This window comes from Manacus candei, unplaced genomic scaffold, assembly GCF_025592945.1.
Source record: "Manacus candei isolate 608988 ecotype Guabito, Panama unplaced genomic scaffold, ASM2559294v1 h1tg000014l, whole genome shotgun sequence".
Taxonomy (NCBI): Eukaryota; Metazoa; Chordata; class Aves; order Passeriformes; family Pipridae; genus Manacus; species Manacus candei.
The window spans coordinates 16,978,749-16,992,571 of record NW_026138062.1 but is presented as its reverse complement, the minus strand read 5'-3'; the positions used below and the strand labels follow the sequence as shown (position 1 = coordinate 16,992,571).

The window sequence follows — 13,823 nt, the reverse complement described above, 5'->3', positions numbered from 1 at the left end:
AGCAGAACTTCTGAAGTTTCCTTTCTGACAGCAGTTCTGCGCTTCTACTGTGTTATCCTGAACTGTTTTTTGCTATCAGAAAGATTCTGGCATTCAGTCTGAACTTATATGAAGATATGTCCCTTTGGTTCTTATTGATTATCCCTCTAGGTCAGAAGTGAAGCAAATAGAGGCAACATAATTTCTGGGCACTCTTCCCATTGTGTAGGAAAAAAACCCACCTTTGTTTTCTAAAGTGGTCTTTTTGGCACTACTTTATGAGAAGACACAATCAAAACAAAGCAAAGTGAGCATAACATGGTAGACTAAGGCCTTCTACAATAAGATCAAGAACTTACCAGGAAGGAATGTGATGATGGAACTGTCAGTATTAGGACGTTCTTCAAAGTCCATCATTACCTGAGCTGAACCTTGCCTTGTATAGCATCTCACAGTGGATGTGTATTGGATATCCCCACTCCTATATATCATGGCAGAAATCTGTCCGTCATTTTCATTGACTACATATACAGATTCTTTAAACTGCATCTTAGGCACTGGGAAGAAAAACATAAAAAGCATGTGTAAAGTATAACTGTAGAAGTTCTTATATCTTCCCTCCTCTATTTCAGATTTATTTAAGTTACATTGCACCAGATATATGAAATAAGCAGCCAGACAGGAAAGGATTTAACATATTGTCTCTAGTTGAAATGCATAGACTCATTAGCTTTGGTGTGCTTCAAAAGGACACTTACTTGTGTACTGCAGTCATCCATCTCCTGCATAAAGGTGAAAAGGTAAAAAAAAACCACAAAAGACTCACAATCAGTTGCTGAGTCATTAATGAAGATGGTGGCCTTGCTGGGTTCTCCAAGGGCAGCATTCACGGGCATCCTTAGCACAAGCTCAAACTTCTCAGTTCCTTCTAACACTGGCTGTCCAAGGTCATCAAGAATTACCACACGAAACGTCTGCATATTGACTCCGGGGGAAAAATCCAAATTACGACTGATGCCTACATAATCTACTCCAGCTACCAATGGAAAAGAGATAAAATAGGATTACATGTAATGAAAAATGAAAATATCTATCATTAGGCAGCTAGTTATAGGTAAATCTATTTTTCCAATATTTTTAATTGCCAAATTCTGGCATTTATGTAAAGCAAAACTATCTATTGACCATCTGAGGTGGACTATACAATAAAACAAGTCAATATTAATTTACTTTTTGTTTAGTGATGATTCGAGTCACAAAATGAGGCTGCTTTTGTTCTGCTGTAAACCAACAGCTAGTCCAGAACAACTAATAAAGTTTACTTGAAGTGAGAAATAAAAGTAAGTAAAAAGCTTTGAGACAGACTCTGGAGATGAAGCAAAGTTTTTTGGAAAGAAATTTCATATTATTTTGTAACAAAGATGCAAGTTTTGAGAGTAATGTAGGAAGTAAAGGAGAAAAGGCCAGCGAGCTGATTGTAAGGAAGAACTGATGTTCAGAGGAGTTGTATAAAACAGAATGAATGGAAAACAAACAAATCAAATTCTGCTCAGACCACATCAGGTGAAGTCTGTAACCTTACTGTTAAAGGCAGACTGATCCGGGTTTGTCTTGTTTTGCTCTGTTTAAAGCAAAGCAAACCAATCCATAACATGCCAATGAGAAGAAGGCAAATAAAAGAAGATACTGACTAAAATGTGACCCTATCTTGGAACCAAGGCATTAAAGGTATCTAGGACTTTAGGGAAGGACTGAATTTTAATGTTCATTTTTGTGGATAATTAAGATTCTTACTGTAAGAAAATATTTTTCCTCCCCAAAATAAAATAACTTAAATATTCAGGATTAGTTAAAGATACCATATCATAAAAGCAAACTCATAAATGAAACAATCATATATTTTTTTCAGAGTTCATAATTTTCTTTCCATGAGAAAAATACATATATGTTATGTGTGATACAAATATATGATGTTTAAATATTCCTGAAATAACAGTAAAGTTACACTCAGGATAAGCATCTAAGGAAGATGAATTTTACGCTGTCTCTATATTAATGTCTTAATTTAAACATTATGATTTGTGGAAAAAAATATAGCATGCTAACAATTTGTTTCTGCAGACAAAGTTTCTGTCAAAGCATCACTGAACTACACAGCTGTAGCGATCCTCTTCCTGAACAGGGTACCAGGCAATAATTTCTCATTGCCTACAGTAAAAAGGAGAGGAGCAAACTCTGCACGCTGTAAGTGATTACAACTCTGTGCCCAGAGTCTGCTGCTGAGGCAGCAGCAATCAACTGCCTTTGTAGCATAGCATTCTACATGAGGATTTGAAGGCATTTCTCTTAGTGCTGTACTTCACAGTTGCTCCTAATCCTGTTTCTTTCAAATTCTGTAACTACTTAATTTGTTCTAAGAAGAAAGATCTCCTAAGAGCAAGAGACATACGTTTCATCTTATGTAGTTGAAACTATATCAAGACCCAGTGTGCTAGCATTTGTGTTGAGATGTATTATGAAACTAGAGTAAAACAATAACTTACCCTCTGCAGTTACTGGTTCAGATTTGCGAGACCTCACTGTAACAGAGGCAGCTTTAGACAGATCAGTTCCAGTCCTCCCTACACGTACCTCAATGTAGCCAGCACTCTCATCAACATAGTATTCATCATTTCCAAAGTAGAATGCTGGTTCTGGTGAGAGAGGAGTAATAAATGTTTCTTTACCTTAAACTGAAGCTAACAAGACAGCATAAAATCCACATTAAACAAAGGAGAGCACTTCGTTCTTCTCAGTAAGTGAAATAAAGTTCTTTTTTTTTAAGGTTTAGAATTATTCTGACTATTTCTGGCTTCTTTTCAAGTATTGGTTTCTCTGGTTTTGGATAGCAACTGTTATATCAGCACTGTGCTCTTTTTCTTGCCTCTTACATTTTCAAGTTTGTGTGTCAGCATGTACAAATCTGTGCACAAAACCAAATGTGGTATCTTATTAAAGTTATTTTAGCTGAGTCTTGTGCACAGGCCAAAAAATTCTTTGCAATTTTTACTTTGCTGCAAACAGACAAAGGTGAATACAGATAATGAAACCTTAACTTGAATGTTCTCACAGATTCCTGTTGCCAAAACCAGACTGGAATATGATATATAACTGCAGCTGCTTTTGGTAATGTTTTCCAGCTAATCAAAGGAGCAAATATTGAATTTTCGTTCCCCCACATCTAGCATTTAAAACAAAATCAGTCTTATTTCATGTAAACTGGAATGTGAGCAGTCTTTTATCTTAATACTGAAGTTCCACAGTTCATAAGAAAGAAGAGCAAAAAGCAAAGGAGGTTAAGTGCTATTCCACTTAACATATTGTTTACCTCTCTTTTTCCTCCCTTTTTCAGTTTTTCTAGACATAGCAATTTCAGAAAGTAAATAGGCTTAAAAACACATCCCATGGATGTATATCATCTCCCTTTTTCTATCCCTTCCATTCCTGTTTCAAACATACAAGAGTAATCACACACAGTCAGTGCTCCAGTTTTCCCACTGCACAGCCGAAATCACACCTACCTTCTCCAAGGGTAGGAAGGCCTACACAAGTTCTCTGCACTTCATCACAATTTTCTTATGTTGTCTTGTGAGAATTTATTATAATCATGAGGCCACAATATCACAAATGTGTTGGAAATACCATACAGCATACGGCCAACTTCAACTCAGTTGGCAAAGATCATGGCAATTGCTCAGTGCTCTGTCACTAGCACTATGAATACTTCTCCTTCATCAAGCATAGAAAAAAGTAAAAATTCAAAGGAAATGGCAATACAGAGATATGCCTTGCATAAAGAAAACAACTTACAACTTACCCAAGGGAGGAGACATACATCCTTTTTAATGGTATGTATTTTAATGGAATGTATTTAATGAAAAATAGTGCTGATTCATAGACCTGCTTGAGCATTATCAAGGTCATCAACTTTTGCACGATGAAAGACAAATTTGAAAGAGTCTAACTTTGGTAGGTGAAAACACATTCAGTTAAAATTTAATTTTTTTTCTATCCAACAGCATGTGTATTTAAATGTGTGTGTATTTGTGTGCACAGACAGATTGATTTTACTTTTTTTGCCTATAGGGACTGGGTTGTCATAGTTGCTTTTATATTTGGATCTGTGAAGATCTTATCTGAAACATTTTTAACAGGTGAACAAGATACACTCTCTGTACCTTTTGTATAACTACCAACTTTGATGAGAGTTCTATTTACAGGGATACTGCAGAACTGGACATTAGATCTGCAAAGAAGTGTGCCATTTCAGACATAAAATGATCTTCTAAAATCCTCAAGATGGACAAAGACTTACCCAGCCTTTAGAGGTTAAAAATACAGAATGCCTACTAAGACCAAATGATTATTAATGTGCCAACAGTTAGATAAATGCAGTTAAATATATTACCAGTTCTAATACCTGTCATTTCTTAAACAGGCATTCTCAAAGTTTAACACACTTTCCCAAATCTAATCTCGTTCTTATAATCCTGTTCTCTCTATATTGTTGTCCCAATGGTTCTGGAACTTGATCTGGACTTGGCTGCACCTCATTTTAAGCACTTAAGTGAGAAGTACTCACACTGAGCCTACCTGCTCTCAGTTTGCAAGGACAAAGACAGGCCAGTTCCAGGAGGTTTCCCAGCACAATGAACATAGAGAAGGACAGGTGGAATGGCTCAGTCACAGAAATCAGAAAAATCTGAGGAGGCGTGGAAGCATCCCCTACTTACTGGCTACACGTGGGACATAGATATCTGCCTTAAGCTAGCTGTAAGGTATAAAATAAAATGTTAGTTTCTTATAGTGTTATCCTAATGCTTGTTTTACTGCTGCTGAAGAAGAATCCTCATGTGCTGTTCATTCCTGTAGTCACTGCCAAACATAAAAATGCCTAAACTTTCAACTACCTTGCCTTGTATTTCAGAGTGAGTTTTTCACACTTCTTGGAGGCATGTATGTTCAATGAAAGACACATTCTGCATGGTTACCCATCCTAGGAAACAAATCCTTACAAATGTTTTCAAAGTTCATTTCCTGTAAGCTGTGTTAGTAGCTCCCCAGGGGAAGTAGCAAAGCCAAGCTACTAACAGGGAAAGCATTGTCTTTCTCACTTCATGTCTGGAAAACACTCTGCTCAATGACTGTGGGCTCACTTACAGCAGACCTTTAATCTAGTAATCACTCTGAAGAGAGACTACTGCAAATTTAAGGGTTCCTCTTAGAGACATACGAGGAAGTTTTCCAAGAGTTTTTTGTTCAAACCCACAGACTTCACTGGCATGAAGTTACAATAATCAAAGGAGAAAGGTTAGGAGCCTTAGTTCCAGGTTTCTTGGCACAGAAATGAAATCTTTGCCTTGCCTTTGTAGTTATACAGTTAGGAGTGTTTCTCAACTACAGCACTAGTCAGTCATCAAGCAGGAAAACAAACACACCTCTCATTATGTTAGGAATACATCTATCTTTGAAGGTACATCAGGAAATCAATCTGATAGCACAAAAATGTTTATTTCCAAGGAGGCATTTGTTTTTAAAATTACATCCTTACAATCTGCTTTAGAGAGACATGGCAAAAGAGTAGGTTGGTTGTAAAAATACCGTGTTATCAGGATAGTTAGGACAAACATGTGCACAGATTAATAAGCCTTCAAACTGAAGTGAATTTCAGTGATACATGCTACCAGTGAGACACACACACACACACACATATATATACACTAAGAAAGAAAGAAAGAATAGAAGAAAATAGACATATATGCTACTCTGACATATTTAGATACTGGAACTGGGAGAAGCAGTATTTACAAAGGAACTGATGGCTGATCTTTTCTAGTGGTGTTAAACTGTTTATTCCTAAAAGCTTTTGCCTTCCTTCTTTCCATGAACAGTACAAACAAAGCTATGATGTGAACATTATGAGTTGCCAGAGCCAGCAGAAGTCTGTTGTAGTAATGCAGGAGGTGCAAAACAGTGCTTTGCAAGCCTACAAGCCTGTTCTGCAACAGTCTGGACACTCTAGTACAATGCTGAGTCCAAACTAATGAGCCCTGGTGGTTGGCACAGCTAATTAATTAACTTGGACATAACAACAGACAAACAGGGCCAGATTTCCTCTGGACCTGATCTGGCTCATACTCAGACAACATACACATCCCTACACAGTGCCTACTTGCATTTCAGTATCACAGACGGCATTAAATGACTGAGCTGCTGAGTCTGTAACAAAAGAGACTATTTCTTTCCCAACATGAAGACAGACCAGTTAAGAACAAGAATTCCATCAAATTTGAGAAGGCATGGGCATTTACTGTTTAATAGCAGTAAAGGTCAACTTCTGTAATCTTTCTCATATATGCATGTTAATAGCAGCAAAAGAATAGCTCAGAAGAACTGTCTTTTACAAAAGTTTATAGTATGATAATATCAAAGAGGACTTTAAAATCTGGAAATAGGTAGCACCATTCTACAGCTATTTACACATTCTTGAAACTATGCAAGCAATTGAGCTTGCATTTAGCACAAAGAATTTAATTTGCCAAGTTATTTATTTTTACTGAATGCTGTAGAAGTAGGGGTCAAGATTACAGTCAGAGCTCAGTTCTGAAGCAGACCTTATTGTACAAATGCCAATAGGTTTTTTATTTGATGCGGTCAAAACAGATTACTTTTCAAATTCATTTGTTGCAATCTTAACAGCTTTCACCTTCTTAGCATTGTCATAACTTTTGCAATCAAAAAGTAAATTACCTTCAGAGTCAAAATAGTTTCAGCCAAATTGCCACAAATTTTATCTCATGTAAATAATGTCTGCATTTCCATTTGTCCCAAAAGCCCATTTCTGTCTATCAACTTAAAAGGATTTTTAAAAGGATACTGCAAACATTATAACAGGTAAAAGGACAGAGTCAAATTAATGCAACCTTTACCAAACCCAATTTGATGTTGTAAGAAAATTACACATTTATTTAAATCTACAATGCAATGTCATACATTGATTAGACTCGATCTTCACTTAATTACTCTCATTTTATGCAACTTAACCCCATCATTTCAGAAGGGTAACATGGTGTGAAATGGTAACTGCTATGAGCAACATTATATATGATTCATTTTTAATTTATGATACACACTAATTCAGCATAGCCCCTTAAATTTTAACTCACCCTTTATGTTAAAGTGCATCCATGCTTTGGTTTCTCTATACACAGTACCATCACAAGCAGCACCTGCCTGGCAAGCCTGAAATCCACATCTAAACTCTCTGCTACATCTGTAAGCTAAACTCAAATGTGGGCAAAGTAGCACAGTAAAAGAAGTAGACTGAGGATGGCAGTAAGATGGCTACTGATACCCTATCAGGGTCACCTACAGTTTCCTTCCTCATAGCCTGCAGCATACTTTGAAGCCTGGAGAACACATATATGTTGGGTTGCAATTCATAACGGTTCAGTAATAGCAAGATGAGCTACAGAGTATATCTGAACAATGGAGAATAAAGACATCTGAGTGTATGAAGCCAGGCTCAACTCATTCAAGATGCATGCCATTAAAGTGAAGATGAATTTTTTAACAATTAGTTAACTATTATGTACCAGATGGTAATGAGCATACTTGTGTCCCAGCTACAACTGGAATTTCAGGAGAATGGCTAATGTGTGAGGTTGACTCTTACAAGTCCCTTGAAGAAATTAATTTACCTTTGATGGTAAAACATTGCTACCTTTCCAAAACACCAAAATTATACTTATGTGAACTAACATATACCTGAAAATATTTGCTACTAGAGTAGTATTGTTAGGATTCTTCCACACACTCTAAGGATATAACCTACAGACTTTGATATCCCTGGAACTACCAAGGTGTCAGAGGAGCTTTTCTATGTTCAGCGTCTGAGGATAGGGCCAGATTTTTCCTACTACAAGTACATCAAGCTCCAATTACCTGCTCAAACTATTCCATAATCCAGATAATTGCCACATTTACTAATGGAAATATAAAGACTAACTGATGAAGAAACAAACACTTTGGAATTTGGGGACACACCCAAACATGATCGCATTCCCTGCAGCAACCATTTGACTTTCACATACCTTTTTCCTACTGGCTATACCTCCCACAGAGCATGAAATGAACTCAGAATCTTCTATATGCTCTATTTTTAAAATGAGTTAGATTATTTTTATGAACAGGTACAGGAAATGGCAGTAGCAACAAATTCTCAACAAACCGATGAAACAGAGGCAGACAGATAAATGGGAGGCTTGGCAGTAGTATTTAAATATACTACACACAAGGTATTTCACACGGAGGCTAAGTTTGAAGGACCTTACAGTCAGTAATTTGTAGTTGAGATAAAAAATCAGGACTACAAACAGAAATAAGAAACAAGCAGTATGAGAAACAAACCGCATGAGAAGCTGAGTAGTATTTTAGAAATCAGGCTATGTAAAGATATAGCATGTAGCCATTTATAAACATGTTTTTCATATTTTAATTGAGTAATTCATTTACTACTGGGCCTTGCAGAAAAAGCTGTCTACAGAAAGGCTCTGAGTGTAATTATTATATTTGCAAAACAAGTTTTTGTGAGATTAATATTTTCAGGTTTTGTCTTCCAAATAATGTTTCTCACACCCACATTCACATCAAGAAACATAACCACAAAATTATAACCTTTCCACAATTTTTTTATTTAAAATAATTTGTAACATCATCTACTTAAATCATGACCCTGATTTCAAACCTATACCTCTTCAGTTTAGAGGTAAGAATGTTGGAGGGACTGTATCAAAGGTCTTGAAGAAGTCTAGCTAGATGACATCTTTAGCACTTCCTTTGTTCATTGATGGAGCTAGTCCATCATAGAAGGCCACTAGATTAGTGAGGCAGAATTTGTCCTTGGTGAAGGCAGGTTGGCTGCCTCTGATCACTTCTGTCTTTCATGTATTTCCACACATCTTCCAGAAGGATCTGTTCCATGATCTTACCAGGCACAGAGGTGAGACTTAAATTAATTTTAACCAAATTAATTACAAATCTGTATCTTATCAATGCAGAAAATGTGTTTGCTTTCATTGAAGATTAAATTAAGAAGGGAGGCACTACTATCGTTACTACAAATGGAGCATAGAAGAGGAATAGCATAACCAAGAAATGTAAAATACTTCTATTTCCAGGTGGCTATTGGTATTTCCTTATCATTTCTGGCACAGCCTGTACCACATTTTTTAAAGAAAATTATTATTCTGTCCATTCTTGTGGATGGTTATTCAATCTGTTCTTCTGCCTTTATATATATACAGATTTTTCTGGACATCTTGACCGTATCACAAGAGAGGCTAAGAAAGGCACTGCCCCAATTCTGACTTTCGATTTTTACACTTTTACTATTCGGTCACAATGCTGGTTATGTTGAGTTTGCTTAACTGCTAGAAACAATTTCTTACAGGCTATTCTGCCCACATACAGAATCACAGAATATTCTGAGCTGGAAGGGACCCACAAGGATCATCGAGTCCAACTCAACTGAATGGCCCATACAGGGATCAAACCCACAACCCTGGTGTTATTAGCACCATGCTCTAACACTGAGCTAACTCTCACACTGAGCTAACACATTTAGCCCACTGCAGTCTGAGAAGAAAAATATGCAAGAGAGCTTCCACTCTCCCTTTATAGGAGTTACTGTTGAAGGTGGGACTTGGCAGAGAAGATAGAGAAGTGAAAATGAGTAACAGCCAGACTTCTCAGAACACAAAAGCAGAACTGTAAGGACAGGAAAATACACTCTGTTATATGTTAAAACCTCTCAAATTCTGTCATTTGGACTTCTGATCCCATTTGTAATGGAGGGAAGAGAAGAGAGTTGCCTGACAGACAGTGATGTGAGATAGTAACTGACTTAATCCTTTGAGGGCTTACACACTCGAAAGGAGAACTGATGTCATTAAAGCCTAATGCGGTACAGTGGTTACAGTGTTCGGTATTTTTTGGTCTTCAACAACTGATGACTGCCACAAAACAGCAAAGTCTCAGTATAAGGAGATTCAGAGAAGGGAAGATGATCTGAAGAAGCCTTAGGAAAACTGAATGCACCAAGATGGTTGACTCAGCTTGATTACCCAAATCTTAAACACACAAAGACCTGACTAGGTCACTAAGTTCACTCCCTTCAACCACAAGCAACCAAGACAAATGATTAATTTAGAATGGTTTGCTAGGCCTTCGCTACATTTCTAGACAGTTCATGTAGTTTTGTACCTTCTGCTTATTGACTATTTTATGTGCTTCGAGTACAAAACTTAAAAGTTTTCTGTATTTCAACAGAAATAGAACTATACCTTGAAATATGACTATAATTCACATAGAAGTGTAATAATGCATATGTAAGCTACCCATTTAAGAACCTGCAGCAGTGAAAGCTCCACCAACGAAGTCCTCTACTCTAGCCATCTGAAACAGATGCGACAAAGTACTGTCTGGAGGTCATATTCTGTCCTTTTACCTATCAAAGGAGCCTAGATCATAAGGTTGACCTATATACCTAGTTATTAAGCAGCTAGATGAAGATCAGAATAATCCAACATCTGTTGTTCATATATATATATATATAATAAGAGAGTGTACCTGCAGACACACACGTGTAATAACTGTCAGTAATACATAATTCTAGGAAAGCAAATCATAAATGCACCTGGTTGCCTCTATAGAATGTCCTACTGTGAGACATGACATTAATTTATTTCTGTGATACACAGCAAACAGGGACTTTCTGAAATCTTTAAGGCTGTCATCATAAATTGAACATTTTTCACTCTGTTGAATTGGTGATAATAAGAAGTTATTAGAAAAGAAAACTGAGACTATAACGTGTCATACACTGGTTGACATCCACTTTTTCCCTTGATTAATTGCCAATCTGACCACCTGCCACAGTCTTGGGAAAGGGGAGGGATCACAGAGATTTCACTCAATGAGAGGACAAAAGTAGTTAAAAGCTGCACAGAACTGCCAGAGGCGTCAGACCCACAAACACTGTAAAAACGTAAAAGGGAGAAAGTAGTCAAAGATGGATGTATAGAGGAAAAAGAACTAGCTTATTATTTTAATCATCTCCAGATAATAGTAATGGATAGTTGGCCAAATCATGACTCCAGTCCATAATATAACAGTGGGCATGCTCTGCCTGTAGTGTTCAGGTTGTAACTAAAGTTGGACAATCAGATTCACAGATGTTAACCACCAAGATCAACCAACCACCTGTTTAGTTTAAGGTTTGGCATACCTATTGTCAAAGAGAAAAAGAAACATTTGATTGCCTGCCTTGGAGACTAATGAAACTAAAGAGATTCCAAATAACCTTGTGAGATAAGGATGACCCTCTGACAAACTCTGTTACTAATAGAATATTTAATTATCATCAGCTAGAAATTTTGCTCAGGACACACATTGAAAGTTAGTGGATACTGTATGCCTGCTGGGAGACAATGTAAAGCATATATTTATAATGTAGCATTGCAGGGCTGACTTTCTGGCTCTTTTCACACTATTGATAGTAAATATGGATTTTCAATATGGACTTTACTACTCTAAGCAAGTTAGACAGGTCCTGATTTCCAGAACACGGTCTAAAGACTTTCAAAATTTAATTAACTGTAGGGAGAGCGACAGCAAGTGTTTTAGAGAAATCTCTAGAAGACTAAATACTTAACCTGTTCTGTTTGACCTCTAACACTGGCTTTCTGCATTATCATACCATCATCCAGTTTACTCAGCTGTAAAATATTTCCAGATAGCACTAACCTCTCTCATGTGGAAGCTATGAGTAATCGATTCTGTTGAGTAAGTATAAAGAAAATGGTCAGCAAACCTCCAACATAAACTTGAGTCCTTTGCTTTCCCAGCCTTCATGCAGAAATGTCAAAAAAAAGTCTGAACAGCTTCTTTTCCATCCGATGTGAATGAAGTGGAACAAATGTATTTAATGTACTTCCTGCTGTGAACAGCATGAGGCTTCAACAATTCCACTAAGGCAGGATGACTGTTTTTCAGCCTGGCTGTAAGGCTGTGCTCTTATGACAACACTAAATACAGTAGCATGGAATGAAAATCACATGGGAAGACAGCCACTGACAAAAAACTTGAAGCAAATAAAATAATTCTCCTCTTAGGTGCAAACTTCAACTCTGCATTCATCACACTTCTCTTCAGGTTTCCAAATGTGTTTACAAATCAAGAGTTTTTAATTTGCCTACAACACAAAACCAAGTAAGTAAAAAAGACTCCAAATCAGCAGCACAGCAGTCAAAATATTGGGACTGTAAGAATGCAGAGCTTTGACTGGGACTGTAAGAATGCAGAGCTTTGACTGCAAACCTCGGTAAAGCATTGTGCATCAGACTTGTTGCACGCAACACAGCAACACTTAGTGTTGGAACCAAATTACAGCCTCTTCATTCCCACGTGAATACTAACAAAAGACTTTGACCTCATCTTTTTCTCTCTATATATGAAATGATTTCAGAATCACAGCTTCAGTTGCAAAAACAGGCTGATCTTGCTTAGTTAGTTGCTAAATACCTGAGGATTAAGGCATTTCCATGGAAGACTGGCATCTGAGTGTTTTAGGGGTCTTAGACTGAAGTCCAGAACTCCTCTCTCCAAGGGGAATGAAAAGTGCACAGTAACCTTATCTTCGCTTTCCTAGATGCATAATGTTGATCTGTTATGTATAGTGCCTCCCTTGAATGAGCTTTATGCTGAACTCTGTGCTCTCTGTGCAGGGTACCTATGTCCTGAACCAAGAAACTGACTTCAAATTCTTCAGGGATTTCTGTTCATCCCCCACATCATTGAGATGAATGAAGACAAGTAGTTCAGCCTATCAGTTCTGGCTAGATTTAGTAACATGAGTTCACATTTGTATGGAAAATGCTTGAGTTTCTTTGTTTTTGAATTTTATCTTGAATAAAAAATAATCTATTGAAACACTTTAGCATTTGTTTCTTTAGATCTTAAATAGATTCTTTTAGATTTTTCTTTATAGACCATAATTATTTCATGAAGCAGGAATAGCTATGTATCTGTATCCCTTTGCTGTTTAATGGTATTTCATAGTAGGTGTAGTTTTAACACAAAATTACAAAAAATTCCTTTCTTCATGCCCAGTAGTGCTTATGACTTTGGATTGAGCAGCAAATTAAATTTCTAAGGTAGGGTTTAAATCTATTGTCATGAATCAATGTATTCAGATGCACCACGTACCCCTGGTGATAAATCTCAGCAGTTTAGATACTTCCCCTAGGATAGGATGCTTTCTGGAGGTGCATCTCTCTTTTCATTAACTTTAGAAGGATCCTGGCATAGCCTACTTGAATCAGATGTCTAAAATTATAGATGGCTAATATTAAGTGAGATTAGTGCCACTCCAGATGTGGATGACTTCCATAGGTCTTTCCCCTGAATGCTTTTCTTGCAGTGGTTCACGGTTAGTAACTATCACATCTGACTCGAACAGACCATGTTTTTACTTTTTACTGCCTTAACTGTAATGGCATGTGTAACTTTGAATCCAAGATTTCCATGCACATTTTTCTTTGCTGTTTACTTTGTTAATTTAATCCTTTTCTTCTTTTCTATCTGTCTCCAACTTCAGTGCCTATCACGAAAAGTCCCTTCCAAATTAGAAGATGTCCCACCAGCAGAACCAATTAAAAAATCAGTTTTCATGTATATAAATATACACGTGCATGTTCTACATACTATGATTCTTTTTCTTCCAGATTTTGCTTTGGTAGCACAGC

At 36.9% G+C, this 13,823-nt stretch overlaps 1 protein-coding gene across 2 annotated transcripts in view; it reads right to left on the bottom strand.

Moving 5' to 3' along the window:
* Positions 1–13,823, bottom strand: part of FREM2 (FRAS1 related extracellular matrix 2) — a 121,007-nt gene that overhangs the window by 30,413 nt on the left and 76,771 nt on the right. For both annotated transcript variants that reach the window (XM_051780385.1, XM_051780384.1), the window contains exons 7-9: positions 2,523–2,672; positions 806–1,015; positions 339–536 (exon numbers count right to left, since the gene is read on the bottom strand). In XM_051780385.1, coding sequence (XP_051636345.1) covers positions 339–536; positions 806–1,015; positions 2,523–2,672 — 558 coding nt within the window. The remainder of the gene's footprint in view (positions 1–338; positions 537–805; positions 1,016–2,522; positions 2,673–13,823) is intronic.